Source organism: Phoenix dactylifera, unplaced genomic scaffold (genome assembly GCF_009389715.1).
Source record: "Phoenix dactylifera cultivar Barhee BC4 unplaced genomic scaffold, palm_55x_up_171113_PBpolish2nd_filt_p 000601F, whole genome shotgun sequence".
Taxonomy (NCBI): domain Eukaryota; kingdom Viridiplantae; phylum Streptophyta; class Magnoliopsida; order Arecales; family Arecaceae; genus Phoenix; species Phoenix dactylifera.
The window spans coordinates 81,206-95,920 of NW_024067998.1; the positions used below are offsets into that span (position 1 = coordinate 81,206).

The window sequence follows — 14,715 nt, forward strand, 5'->3', positions numbered from 1 at the left end:
TTTCCCAAAAATTGTTGATTGCATGAGGGAATGACTAAATTGCTGCATTTACTGTTAGCATCCCCCAACTCATTTCGCACCACGGAACTCGGAATCTGCCATATGGTGAAAGATGATAAACGTTCCCAGTCAGTGGGTGACATAAGTGCCATTTTTTATGGGCACTTCCATTGTCATTTTGATACAAAACCTGTGAACCAAATTAATACATCAGGCAAAACAATCAACAAGACGGAGTTAAAAGGCATATTTGTATCAGTGTTAAATGGCAAGTTCATGATTCAAGACATGTGGTTCGAGGGAACTTCTCTGATGAGCATCAATGCTTCCAACCTTTTCACATGCACATATATTAGTGTCCCATTAAATAAACTGTCATAATAAAATAATTCATAAATGCACGTAACAACATACTTAACATCAATAACAACTAAATTGGTTAAAGATCTAATTATAACTGTGAACTAGGCCTAGAAACTACAAAAGGCAAGTACAAGTTGCATAACAAGTATGGAGCGGTTCTCCCAATTAGCATTACTTGGCATGATCCAATTGCCAGACAACAAATAATAATATCGTGTTTGACAGGGAAGAGACACTCAGAAGATGGACAGAGCAACCATTCAATTAATTGAGAAACTTGCCCACATTATGATTTGATCATCCAATCGAAAAAACAGGGAGCTTCTGGTAACAAAGGCTGAGGACAGTTCAACTGCATTCTTTTTACATTTCTTTTTCATGATTCTTAGAAAAATTTTAAGGATGACTCTGGAAATGCAAACCATATTACTTCTATCTTGAATCGGTGCGAGAATTCCAATATGTGTGAGGAGTATCATAAGAATACATCTAATTAGATACTCGACTAGGCAATTTGAATTTGATGGAAACAAGTTTAAGATTATTGTTGAAGTTATTGCTAGAGACAATTTTTGTCTAGCTCTACCAATACAATGGTAGAAATAAGTTCCTTTACTCCACTATTAAGTACCTTTATTGTGCAAGCGCGCACATCATCATGTGCATGAAGTTTATTCATGAATGGATACAAGCATACCAGTTACATACGTAGTATAGATTTAGAAATTTATCTAAGGCAACTTAGATAACTTACAACTTTTCTGTGCATAAGTATTCATCATTTGGAGACATTGCAACCTGCAATTCACAATCAAATGTATCATTTAATCCTAGGACCAAGGGACCAAAGAAACGAATCATCATCAATAAAAGGCCACAGCAGATATAATTTACTGCAATAAAGAAAGAGATTACGAATGTACGGTATTAACACATCTTGTATGGTTGATGATATGCCTGACACAAGGATGACCGAGGACAACATCCCACATTGCCATGCTATATATATATTAATTCATTAAGATCAGTTATAAGCATGATGGAGAATAGAGAAAAATTTTAAGGAAATGAATTACTCCCCATAACCGCTCACGGTAACCAATACAGGCTCCCTTTGAAGCCACTGAGTGATCACCCTCATCAACATGACTGCACACAATCTAAAAATAAATAAATAAAACATATCAGTGAATATGACAAACAGATGTCATAAGACATGTACAACTCATTGCACAACATAAAACCATCCATAAACAAAAAGCAGTTATATAACAATAAAATAAAATAAAAAAGTTACCAATATAGGGATTTATGATTAATAAGCAATAAGCTATATTATGTCCATTAAAGGTTGGCTTTATAAATTAAACCCTTCGCAATTTTCATGCATCAACAGCTAAATCTTCTGCAAAGGCAAGCTTCTCCAAATCCTCATAAGTTTCATGCCGTTCCACTTTTGAATATTTCAATTTTACAAACCAAGTCATTCCCTTGTAAGCACTCCTTTAATTGTTCTTGCTCTGTTCATGCTTAATGCTTGCAATTCTCAAGCTTCATAATACTGACTCACTATGAGATCATACAATACCTGATTGTCATTGTGCATGTCCATGTCATATTTGTTAGGCATTCAACAAGATGTCCAACAATAAAATGTTCATGCCTATGGTGTATAGCCCATTATTCTATTGCTATTGAAAGTGTTGTCCATTAAAGATCACTCAATGATAATCAAGGTTTACTGTACCAAGCCATAAAACTTGGTACCAAGCATACTGTACCATATGGTAAGATAACGGTATAGCATCAAGGCTCGATATAGCACTATGCTGACACATAGTATAGCCACTATCTCACCTTCAACGGTGTATCGTGTTTCCATAGAGGTGTACCGTATAGTAGGATACTAGCATTGTGCCCAGTATCAACGTAGCATATCTTGATGAGATTGCCTACCAAACAGATAAGGACTGTGGACTCAGATCATAGAAGTCATTGACTATAGGTTAATAATTTTATTTGTTTGTTTAACATGAAAGAGCATGTTTATCATTTCTTCTTCAATCTTTACGGGACACCAAAGTACTACATATTTTAAATGATAATCCAATGTATTTGAAGGCACGTTTTTATATAGAAATATAAAGAGAAGAACCAGCTGGATCAAGATTCGCCATCTCGATACCGAACCCCGTACTGGTACCATCCTATTATAATGTTGGTATGCAGTATGGTGTGAGATCATGAAGCATGCTTAGTGTCGGTATGGTATAAGACTATATACCTATACGATCAGTAGCGACCAATACGGCATACTTTGAGCTGGACTTTTTGTGGCTCTAAGCATTTAACAATTGTATGAGTCTCAAATGATGGTGCAAGGCCCAAAAGTAGAATGAACAAGGAGTAGAGAAAGTAGTAATGGAAGGAGAGGAAGGGGAAAGAGGAAAGGAATGCATAGGCACAATGCCCATAATATTCTCCCCTTTAATCTTAGATAAACCAAAATGCCCACAAGTGGGAGAACCAACCACTTTAAATGAATGTTATGCATGATCCGGGCAATCAACCAGGCCCAAATCCATACAATTGCAGCCCATATATAAAAAGATATACCTAACGCACTCTTACACCTAAAATTATTCAAGTTTTTGATCGATGTCCTTCATTTTTTTAATAGCATGCAACAGAAGATTTAAAATACATGTATAATAATGTAAGTCCATCTTTCTCCTATAAAGCCATTTCTTACATATCAAACTCAAGAAGACAATTTTTGTTATGGTACTTAATGTTCAAAATAAATTAGAGAACTACTTGTTGTACTATCGGTACCATACTATACCGGCATGTATCGTACCGTATCAGGACATACCATACCAGTATGCAGTCTCATACCATATGGACACTCAGTATGTCTCGTCGTCTCATACTGTACCACATACCAACACTATAATAGTCCGGTACCGATACCAGTCCGGTACCGAGAGAGCGAATCTTGGATGAAACCATCATCTTTTATTAGCTTTTGACCCAGTAATATTAGTAAATAAGTACTTTGACCAATTTAGTTTGAATCAATGATATGAAGATAGATTCGCATCAGATTACCAAATGGTTGATGCCATCGGGCTTCTTTGAAAAGATAGAAGTTCAATGGTATAAATAGTATGCAACAAAGTTAGAAACTCACCCTGGCAGTTGATTAGCATGTTATGCAGTAGGCATTTGCTCAAACAATGTAGAGTAGGGCTGGAAGTGGGCTCGGGCCGGCCCGAAGCCCATCGGGCCGGGCTGCCTGCGGGCCGGGCTATGGGTTAAAAACTTAAGCCCAATTCTATTTCGGGCCGGGCTCGGGCTGAAATCTTAAGCCCAATTCTATTTCGGGCCGGGCTCGGGTTTTCCATTGGCCCGGCCCGGGCCCAGCCCGAGCCCGGGCCCAATGCGAGCCTGAACGAGATCGAAGACGGGCAGACGGCCCGAGCCAGTCGCGAGTCGCGACTTAGGGGGATTTTTGGGGTTTTGTAACTTTGTTTGACGAGTCGTGAACTCGTGATTGAACTCGTGAAACCCTAGGCGAGAGCGGAGAGCCGCGAGACCGAGACGCGGAGAGCCGGAGACGGTGGTCCAGTGGAGGCGTGGAGGCTCGTCGTCGTCTAGGGTTTCTCACCAGTCGTCGTCGGCGGCAGCGGCTTGTCGAGTGCAGAGGCGAGACGAGAGCAGTGGAGGCTCGTCGTCGTCGGCTAGGGTTTCTCCGCTCCCTTCTCGGATCGTCGTCGTCGCCGACTCACCGAGTGCCAATCGTCTCGGATCGTCGCCCTCATCTCCCTTCTCCTCCAGGCTCCACCCCCTCACCGCCAAAATTGATCGTCACTTGAGGTGCATCGGCTCTAGTCGGCTCTCAGATTAGGGTTTTTTGGATAATCTATTCTCTCTTGCCTCTTGGTGCTTTACCTTGTTCTATTCTCTCGAGTCTTGGTGCTTCACCGGCCCCGATCCTCTTCTCCTCCTTCCTCTGTGGCGCTGACCGACCTGCCGAGAAAGAGGTAATTACTTATCCTCTTCTCCTCCTTCCTCTGTGGACTGTGGTGCCTAAAATATTATTTTTTTACTAATCTATTGCTTGCTCCCCTTCTCGAAAACAAAAGGGGGAGGCTTTAAAAGTTAGTAGAGCTCATTTCATCTGCCAAATATCACAAATAAGAGGATCATGTGCTTTTGAGGTGGTTGTGCTGCCATAAATCCACAAGTTGTGTTTAGTGCATTTTAGACATTTACTGTTATTTCTACAATTCTACTAAGTTTGTGGTTTTAATTAGGTTTGTGGTTTTGAATAGGTAATTAAAAGTGTGATGTGTAATGCCTGATGCTATTGGCTTGCTTTTCTTGTTGTTTGCCTCAGACACACTGAACTCAATCTTAATTTGTTGATCAGTGATCACTGATCCATAGTCTCGCTGATTCCTTTCCTCTTTATTTTCTCCTCTCTTTATCTGATTTGAAGGTTTCAGAAAGTCCTTATTATCTTTCCAACCTTAACAACCTGTAAGCCTAGGAACTAAATAATATATCTTCCATTCCAGAAGCTGCTCATATCTCATCTGTTTATAAGACTGTAACAAACAGGGGATGATTCATTGAGATAGTAATGACATGACTATATCTCCAACTTTGTCAATAACAAGAGTTTTAAATTTTCGTACATATCTGATGCTATAGGTTAAATTTGTGATATTTATTTTGTTATTTGGGCAGATTATTTTTACTAATGTCTCATTCTAAAGTTGGTGAAAATGAGACTGTTGAAGATTTAAGGAATGAGGATGATAGAAATGAAGATACTGCTGAAAATATTTGTGACAATTCTTCTAAAAAAAGATCTTGGGTATGGAATCACTTTATCGAGGAAAAAAATTCTAAAGGGTCAATAGCTAAGTGCAAATATTGTAAAAAAGTTTTAAGTGGGAGCACTAAAGGAGGAACGAGTCATCTAAAACGCCATCTTGAAAATGTTTGCAAGAGGTATCAAAAGAATTCGACTAATCAGTTGCTCTTACTACCAAGTTCAAAAGATCCGATAAAGTGTTTCAAATTCAATCAAGAAGAGAGTAGAAAAATTCTTGCAAAATTTATCATATGTGCTGAGCTTCCATTTCGTATTGTTGAGCACACTGTTTTTCTGGATTTTATGAGATCTCTTCAGCCATTATTCAAACTTATGGGTCGTAAGACTGTAAAACATGATTGTATGGCTTTGTATCAAGAAGAGAGGAAAAAATTGCATGATGTATTCAAGAACCTAAGTTCTCGAGTCAGTTTCACTACTGATATTTGGACATCAAATCAGAAAATCGGTTATATTTCTTTCACAGCACATTATATTGATTCTGACTTTACTCTGCATAAGAAGATTATTAGTTTCAAGAAACTTCCATACCCTCACACCAGCTTTGCAATTGAAGATGCTGTAAAAAAATGTCTTGTTGAATGGGAATTGGATTATAAAATATGTGCTATTACTTTGGATAATTGCAGCACAAATGATGCTGTAATGAGAAGGCTCCGAGATCACTTTTGTGCTTCAATGTTGTTTAGTGGGGAGTACAGTCATATTAGATGTTGTGCACATATATTAAATATTATGGTTCAGGATGGAATGAAAATCATTCATGAAGCTATTGAATGTATAAGAGAAATTGTTAGATATGTCTCTGCATCCCCATCTCGAATGCAAGCATTTAATGAAATTCTACAGCATATGAGACTTCCTGCTAGAAAAGGACTCACTTTGGATGTTCCTACAAGATGGAATTCTACTTATGAAATGTTGCATGATGCACTTGGTTATAAAGATGCTCTTATTAGATATGCAACTGAGCATTCATGTGTATGCCCCACCAATGATGAATGGAAAAAGGCTTCTATAATTCTTAAATTTTTAGAAGCCTTTCTTGATGCCACTAAAGTATTTTCTGGTTGTAAGTATCCCACATCCAATTTATACCTAAAAGAAGTTTGGGGAATTAGGGCTTTGTTGATGGATGAAAGTATCGATACTGATGAAACAGTGAAGCAATTAACAAATGAGATGCTAAAGAAGTTTAACAAATATTGGTCTCAGTGCAATAATTTGTTGGTAATTGCTTCTATTTTGGATCCCAGATCAAAGTTGATATTTGTAGAATTTTGTTATCAAAAGGCATTTGAGTTGGAGGAGTGCAAGAAAAAGATTGATGATATTCGTGCTTGTCTTTTTAAATTGTATAATGAGTATGTAGATGCAACAAGAATGCACCCCTCTATGAGTTCAAGTGAGCGAACATCTAATTTTGGTGGACAAGGTGATATAAGTTCAGTTTCTTCCCAAAAAAAATTTGGTATGGACTTTGCTCAATTTAGAAGTCAGAGTTCTTCAAAACGCCCTAAGAGATCCGAGTTGGATAGTTATTTGGATGATGATGTACTTCCTGATTTGGAGAATAAAGAGTTTGACATCTTGGCTTGGTGGAAGAGCAATGCAGCAGTCTATCCTATACTATCAAGAATGGCTCGAGATGTTCTAGCTATTCCAGTCTCCACTGTTTCATCTGAGTCAGCATTCAGCACTGGTGGTAGAGTTGTGGATCAGTATCGAAGCTCTTTGAGCCCTTCTACCGTAGAAGCCTTAGTGTGTACCCAAGATTGGCTTCGTGAACAATATGATGAAGGTATATAAATCTTTTAAATTTATCTAATATTTTTTATTTGCTTATTGTACTTATAATTTAAACATTTATGATTGATTTGTGTGTTAACAGTTGCAAATTGCTCGAGTTCTGTAACGTTGAATGTAGATGACGACACCCTGGACTCCTGGAGTGGGCAATTTGGGAGAACTGAATGACGATACCCTCATCAGATCTAGTTCATACCTAAAGTATCAAGTATGAAGTATGTTTGTGGATGGAGTATTTTCATGTGGATCATGGTTATTTGTTGCAAAATTTTATGAGAGTTGTATGTTTTTGAACTGCAGGCTTGAAGCTGACTTCAGGGGGTTTCTCTATTACATGGATATGATGAATATATTATTGTGCAGGGAACAACGACTTCAGGCCGATGATTTTTTTTATCCTCTTGTTTTTGATGGAATCCTTTTGTTTGGTTTCAGTTGTATCGTTGCAGTTGGTTGCATGGAATGAATTTTTTTGCAAGTTATCTTCAAACTATCAGATGCTATTTTGTTAATGATCTGTCTGATTGCCTACTTGGTCTATCTTATATTTGATTTAAGTTGAATAGGTTGTTTGCTTGTCGACATTTTTGCTTGTATGTTTACAAGAGCAGCATATGGAACCACTCAGGGGAATGACATTATAAAGCTGAATTTTGATCCGTATATCTACTGTTTCTTTGTGGTTCTTTAAAGGTAAGTGCACTATTATCCATTGCTGGGTTGCTTCAGTGACTTTATGATGAACCATGGAACCACTCAAGAGTCTCACTTTGTAGAGCTATCATGGTAAGCAGGTAGCCAGGTAGAGATATCAGGGTCGGCTTGTTATTTATTTTCTTCCTTGCTTTGCAGGCTGTATTGCTTATTGCATCGTACCTTGATGTTCCTCTACGATATCCTTTGCGCTTGGGAGGCTCACGTTCATATATTCATGACTATGCTCCTTCAGTTGAGTCTATATCATCAGATTACAAAGCCGTCTGAATTCTATCAATTGATATTTTTCCTTATTCAATTAAGGTTCCATGATAAAAGAGTATTTCAAGATTACATTTTCATATATGCTTCATCTTTCTAACTGATTCATGCATAATAAAATCTGGTGGCCAAGTGGCACTTATGGTTCAGTACTAAGATGGTACAATTTTCATCAGAAGTTAATTTTTATTTCCCTACCTCTCCTATCCCTCTTCCTCTACTCAATTTTCTGATAGGGTATTATTGGTTAAGCAGTTGAAATCGAAGGTTGGTGAAGTGATGTCCTCTCCTGCCATCACTCTGTCACCTGACAAGACAGTTTTAGGTAAGTTTGTAACTGAACCTTCTTTCTTTATGAACATAATTGCGTATGTGATTCCATAAAATTTGGGAAATACTCTTGTTTCTTGGCTGCAATATCGTGCAGATGCTGCAGCTTTGATGCTTAAGATGAAGATCCATAGGGTACCAATCGTAAATGAAAAACAGCAAGTTGTAGGTAAGAGATATATACATAAAGACTAAACTGTTCTCTGGGGATCTTGTCAATGAATATTTACTGATATGATCTGAAATGTGTTTAAACAGGAATGGTTTCTCGAACAGACATATTCCAGGCACTGGAAACCCAGGTGGTATAAGCTCTCTGCTTCATAAGAATGCTTATCTGCTGTGTAAATATGAAAATAAGTGTAAATATGAAAAATAAGTTAAAGAAGCACATAAAACAGGGCAGCTATGACTTTGTGACTCCTAATTGCATATTGTATGATATATTCTCTTCATTTCTTTGTGCAGCTTTTAAGCATAAAGCATCTGATATTTTATATGCATTTGTATTTTGCCAATCACATTTTGTTTTCGTTTGGTAGGATTTAGAGCAGCTTTTAAACTACATTGGAGCTGACCCAAACGGGCTGGCCGGGCTCGGGATCGGGCCGGGCTGGGGATCGGGCCGGGCTCGGGATCGGGCTGGCCCAAACGAGCTGGCCCAAACGGGCCGGCCCAGGTTAGGGCCCAATTGGGCCGGCCCAAATGGGCTCGGGCCGGGCTCGGGCCTTGTTCCTTAAAAATTTTTCGGGCTCCGGCCCGGCCCGAAGCCCGGAAAAAAAATTCGGGCCGGGCTTGAGTAGGGGTTTGGCCCAACCCGGCCCGGCCCACTTCCAGCCCTAATGTAGAGGCCTAAAGAAACGCATATCATTGCTTTGACAAGATGCATCTGAAGAAACCTTCCCACAGTTTATTGGTAGGTATTATTTGATAGAGGCAACAAAATAGGTATCGCAACCACTAAATGAAACAGATGTCACCTGCAATAAAGAAATATAAATACACATCAAATAAAACTTAAAAGCTGCAAAAAAAAGAGAGATCAAAATAAAATAAAAGATAAAACCAAAAATTAAACAAAAGGCAAAATTAGAAGTTCATTTTGGAGCATCACTATATTATCAGGCAAAATGCAGCTAGGATTTCTCGGAATTTGCCAAATTCACACCAATCTAAAACCAAAAAGTTGTCATACGCTGAACTTCTAGGATTGGGGGAGGGGGATGAGGATAAGTAGTTAAAAGGATGCAACAATGAGTGTTATTAGACAACTATGCAAACCATACTCCTAACATATTACATTTGATTCTCAAGTAATTTACGCCAATGGTGTAACTCATACACATAGGACAACCATGAAAATGGGCAGCCTAGTGCACAAGGCTCCTACTATTATAGGATCTGGGGAGGGTCAAATATACACAACCTTACCACCATGCATGGAGAGGCTATTTCCATGTTTCGAACCCGTGACATCCAGGTCGCAATAGAACAACTTTACTATTATGCCAAGGCTAACCCGCAAAGGATGACCATATGTATGCAATCCAAACATATAAAGTACAATTATGTTACACCTCTATCCCATAGTGGATCAAGGATGAAAATTTGTAATTTAGATAGTGTGAACATAGTATCCAAATCTTATTAAACAGAGTAAAGGATACCTAATAAACTAAATATATGGAACAATAAGGTACGTGGGAAGTCATGGCTGAAAATGTGGAAGTCAATCACATATTGTCATCTATTTGTCACATCAAAATGTACAGTAAGGAGATGACAGGAAAATGAAGGCAACAACCATGTTAATTGCAAGGCATCAAAGTCAGATAATGAAAATAGAAATGTTAGTCATCACGAGAAGCATAACCTTGAAAATTGAAAATAGAACAAGAAATATGCCATAGTAAAGCAAAGAGCAATGGGATAGGCCTCAAAATTCACAATTCAACCGTCATAGAGAAACTTGATATTTCAGAACAGTACACAACATAAGTAAACCTTGTTTACACGAGGAACAAGATTCTAATTATATGTTCATTCACCAAAGAGTTCAAAGCCTGTCAAACACATACGCTGGCAATCATGGATGTTGGACAAGCTAATAATAAAGTTAAGAATCTTAATAGTAAAAACTAGAAATACAGACAAATTGTCACAATCATCGTCTATGAAGGATGGGCAAGGGATGGTGATAAGAGTTATAAGAACCAATCGAGGAAAAAAGAATAAGAAAATAGGGATAGACAAAGTATTCAAAGATCGCAAAATGCATCAACAGTGAACCTAATTAACAGATAGATGCTTGGGAAGCAGTATAGAAGTATAGACCATAAGGATTTTGAGCAAAGCACAAGCATGACAATAAAGGTAAGGCCAAGGATAAGACAAAGCTGGAGAATTAGGAGAATCAGAATAATTTTAAAAGTAAATGGCAAATATCATATAAGGTTACAAACTCGGTGTAATTTGATACTTATGCATTTTACTCATAGATATTTATAGTCATATTAGATACATGGTATGCTGTACCGTACCGTACCGGACAGTACCGGGCATACCATACCGTACCGATGGCGTACCGCATACCGTACCGTACCGACACTATGATAGTGTGGCACCGATATGGAGTCCGGTACCGGTACGGCGAACCTTGATTAGATAGGAAAAACCATGACTTTATTGAGTAGTACCTTGAATTAATAATTTGCAGTTTTGGACTTTCATTAAAATACCAAATCCTACATCAAATGATTCCAAAAAAATGCATTTTTTTTAAAATGTGAAACATGAGTTTTCTTAACTCGCTTTATTTGTCAATTGTTTTTAGCAACAAAACTACAAACGTCAAAATTCAAGATGCCCAACCGATACCCAAGATTGGAACCTTGATCTCAGTCAACTAAACTATCCTACAATCAGCATAACTAAGATTCGCCGAACCGATATCGGGGAGGTTGTACCGGCCAATGACCGGTTCAATTTAGTATGGGTCCGTACCATGCCACTCTAAGGTGTACCGAAAATAAGGAGAGGAAGGGGAAGAGGGAGAAAAAGAGAGAGAAAGAGGGAGAGGGAGAGGGAGAGGGAGAGGGAGGAAAGGGGAGGGCTGAGGGTTAAGTCCTTACCCTAACCCTAACCCTAGCCCTAGCAGAGTGAGTGAGAGCAAGCGAGAAAGAGGGAGGGAAGGAGGAAGGGGAGGGTCAAGAGAAACCCTAACCCCAACCTTAGCAAAGCACGAGAGAGAGAGAGAGGAAGAAGGGAGGGAAAGAGGGAGAGGGGGAGACACTTATCAGCAAGGACGACGAAACCGTCTCGTACCGCCCAATTCGGGCACACCGAGCCGTACCGGCGGCAGACCGAGATGATTCCAAACTTCAAATCAAGAAACCGGCGAAGGAGGGGGAGAGAGAGAAGAGAAAAAGAGAGAGAGGGGGGAGGGAGAGGGCAATGGTGAGCGAGGGCTGCCAAAACAAGGCCGAGGGAGGGGGAGAGAGGGCTTTCAAAGCCCTCCCTCCATGCATCAGAACAGGGGCGGAGCTCTAGTTTCAAAAGAAACTAGGGCTTCAGCTTCTTTTAATGTCCTTTTTAAATTTTTTTAAGTAAAATCGATAGCAACTACCGACTTCGCTTATCATGTTTTAAAAAAAAATTAAGTGAAGTCAACATGCTAACTTCAAAAATTCAAAAAAATATAAAAAGGGGCCAAAGCCCCTGTTTCCTTTCGAAACAGAGGCTCTACCCCTATTCCGATGTATGGAGGAGAGAAGGCTTCGACTTTGGCCCTATTTCGCCACCCTCTCCCTTTCTCTCCCTCCCTTCCTCCCTCTCCCTCTCTTCTTCCTTCTCTCTCCCCCCTTCTACCCTCTCTCTCCCTCCCTTATTCCCTCTCTCCTTTATTCCCTCTCTCCCTCTTTTCTAATCTTTCATTCTCCCTCTCCCACTCCCTCGCTTCTCTCTCTCTACCACGCTCTCCGCTCTCTCCCTCCCTTCCTCCCAATCCCAGCCTCTCTCTTTTCCTCTCTCCTTTTCTCTCTCCCCCTCCATGGCCGATTTCCCTGCGGCACGGCACAAAGACACCATACCACCGGCCTATCGGCACAAGTGCCGATTCGATACTTCAAACCTTGCTTACCACAATGCCATGGGGAGGGAAAGCAACATCGATCAAGTAGGGGGGTCAATCAAACCAGGCTTCTCTCCTGAGCTACCTCTACCATTTTCTAAGCCTTCCATTTCCAAATTTACTAAAGACTAATCTCAGCAGTTGTAGCTTTAACCAAACTTTTGCGCCTCAAGCATCATCTACTATGCATCAATCCAACTCCAACAAAATTCTTTACCTATTTTCCTCAAGTTTGAATGCCTGCAGTCATAAGACATAACTCAAAAAGTACCTGAGTATGGTCAGAAAAATAAAATCTTACCAGTTATGATCCCAGTAAATTGATGTTTAAGAAAATAGTCCAAAAATAATAATAAAATTTCAGCCAAGTATTTTACAGAAAAGACAAACCACCTCGTAACCAGATCCCACCGAGAAATGATTAATTGCAGCACAACTCTGGATATCAAATAAGCCATCAGTCCCATCCCCAGCACCTACACAAAATAGCATCCAACTAGTTAGTTGTCTTGCAAACCTGAAATTCGTACAAATTAATGTCAACCAAGCATCAGAGAACAGATTACGCCTGTTATTATAGTGTTGCAAGCTGGATTTGTTTTCAATGGTGTAATATACTGTTGAAAAAACTATGCCAGTGAGCTGTTGAATATGTAAGATTTTTGGGAGTCAAATAAAAACAACATACAGAATCATTAGCAGGGAAAGATGGACAGGATTCTGGAGACTCAATATCCCATAACTGCACTACAGCTGGACAATCATATTCACAATCACTTCCGCAGACCAGAAGGTTTTTGCTGCCAACTCCACAGCATCAATGGAAGAATAAACCTGGTCTCTAGTCCTACACTCAAAAAACAAAAATAGAAATTTAGTGGAGCTTATAACAAGATCATTTAGAAATTAGAATAACTACATGTCTATTTTGGCCTGTACCATGATAGAACTGCAAATCATAATATATGATTGCATGAGAGAGAGGCATCCACACATGCAAAATTTCACATATGCATGCATAAGCAGAGCAGGCACATGGTACAACCTACCCCTTACACAAACAATAAATTATTGATGAAACGAGTTGAACACTTATAGCTCTAAGAAATAAGTATCTTCCGAATTCAATTGATACAAATCAATTGGATAAGCTTACCCTTAAAGCTTGGCCTTAAATAAGCTGTCACTAGGGGCAGAGCCAGGATTTTAAGCAGAGAAAGGGCAGGCGAGGGGGTGCAATGAAGCAATGTTCAACAATTATCATCTAAATTTAGAACATTTGAAAAACAATACCAGCACTTGTTTACTCAAGATTAATCAGTACATACAACCGAAACATGTACTGGGTAATGGTCAATGAATTAAAAAAAATGGCATTAGAAATTAGAAAAAAATAATTCAAAAGAACTAAGCATGCGTCAAATAAAACTCAAATGGGTACTTGTTCCTGTTCTGCTTTTCTTTTTTTTTCAATAAAATGATGGGCATAAAAGAAACAGCAAATCCTTACGAGCAGGTTATCCAATACTTACTTACCATATAAGTAAGTATTTAAAAATTTGAGGACAATATGGACTAAAGAATAAAGACAAAAAGCAGTGTCACTAGCTTCCAGGCAACTCAGTAACCTAATTTCAATGGGAGTTTGTAATTCCAAGTCACCAATTGGGTATTCTGGCCCACTTACAGGGCTCTTTTGCTAATATATTCGCTAAAATACTTGGACAGAGAAGGGAAAAGGATCTCAACTATAGAAACTTTTCTGGATTTCGAAGGTTTGTCTTCATTGAAATTCTAATTTGACAAGAACATCTCTATGCGTTGATGGCTTATTTAGTTAAGAAAACATTCCAAAAACAAGTCAATATTTTACGAGTTAATATTCCAAAAAGAAGCCAATGAATTAGGAGTTATCTGTGGGTGCATGGAATCTCTTTAATGAAATATTCTTTTTAAAAAAGAATTCCAAGATACTTAGAACAGCATTGAATAGTACTTTGAAACATTAAGTACAAGGAGGCGGAGGATAGGGGGGAAGTCACTGGGCAATTATTGCATACCAAAGAACCCCTGGCTCCACCATTGGCCATCACACCAATTTTATAAGTCATGGTTCAAGTCAAAAAAAAGAAAAAAAGAATTGACATAAAAAAATCTGTGATTCATCTGATGTATTAAACAGATTGAGTTACCCAAAGAA

The 14,715-nt window shown here is 38.8% G+C and overlaps 1 protein-coding gene and 1 long non-coding RNA gene across 3 annotated transcripts; both read left to right on the forward strand.

Annotated features, from left to right (window-relative positions):
* Window positions 1-3,610: 3,610 nt before the first annotated feature.
* Window positions 3,611-8,248, forward strand: LOC120106669 (zinc finger BED domain-containing protein RICESLEEPER 2-like). Of its 2 annotated transcripts, none has more exons than XM_039119703.1 (3): window positions 3,611-7,070; window positions 7,161-7,293; window positions 7,379-8,248. In XM_039119703.1, exons 1-2 carry the CDS (start codon window positions 5,132-5,134, stop codon window positions 7,244-7,246), a joined length of 2,025 nt encoding a protein of 674 aa, XP_038975631.1. In that variant the 5' UTR covers window positions 3,611-5,131; the 3' UTR covers window positions 7,247-7,293; window positions 7,379-8,248. The 2 variants fall into 2 exon arrangements, with proteins under 2 accessions (XP_038975631.1, XP_038975632.1); XM_039119704.1 differs by having other exon boundaries at window positions 7,161-7,286.
* On the forward strand, window positions 8,244-8,851 carry LOC120106670. The gene is made up of 3 exons (XR_005508754.1): window positions 8,244-8,381; window positions 8,484-8,555; window positions 8,645-8,851. It is a non-coding gene; the product is annotated as an uncharacterized LOC120106670 (long non-coding RNA).
* Window positions 8,852-14,715: the final 5,864 nt, after the last annotated feature.

Coding starts and splice junctions, on each gene's coding strand:
- LOC120106669 (XM_039119703.1), top strand. CDS start 5,132: ATGTCTCATTCTAAAGTTGGTGAAAATGAGACTGTTGAAGATTTAAGG. Junction 7,071..7,160: donor TCGTGAACAATATGATGAAG/GTATATAAATCT, acceptor GTGTGTTAACAG/TTGCAAATTGCTCGAGTTCT.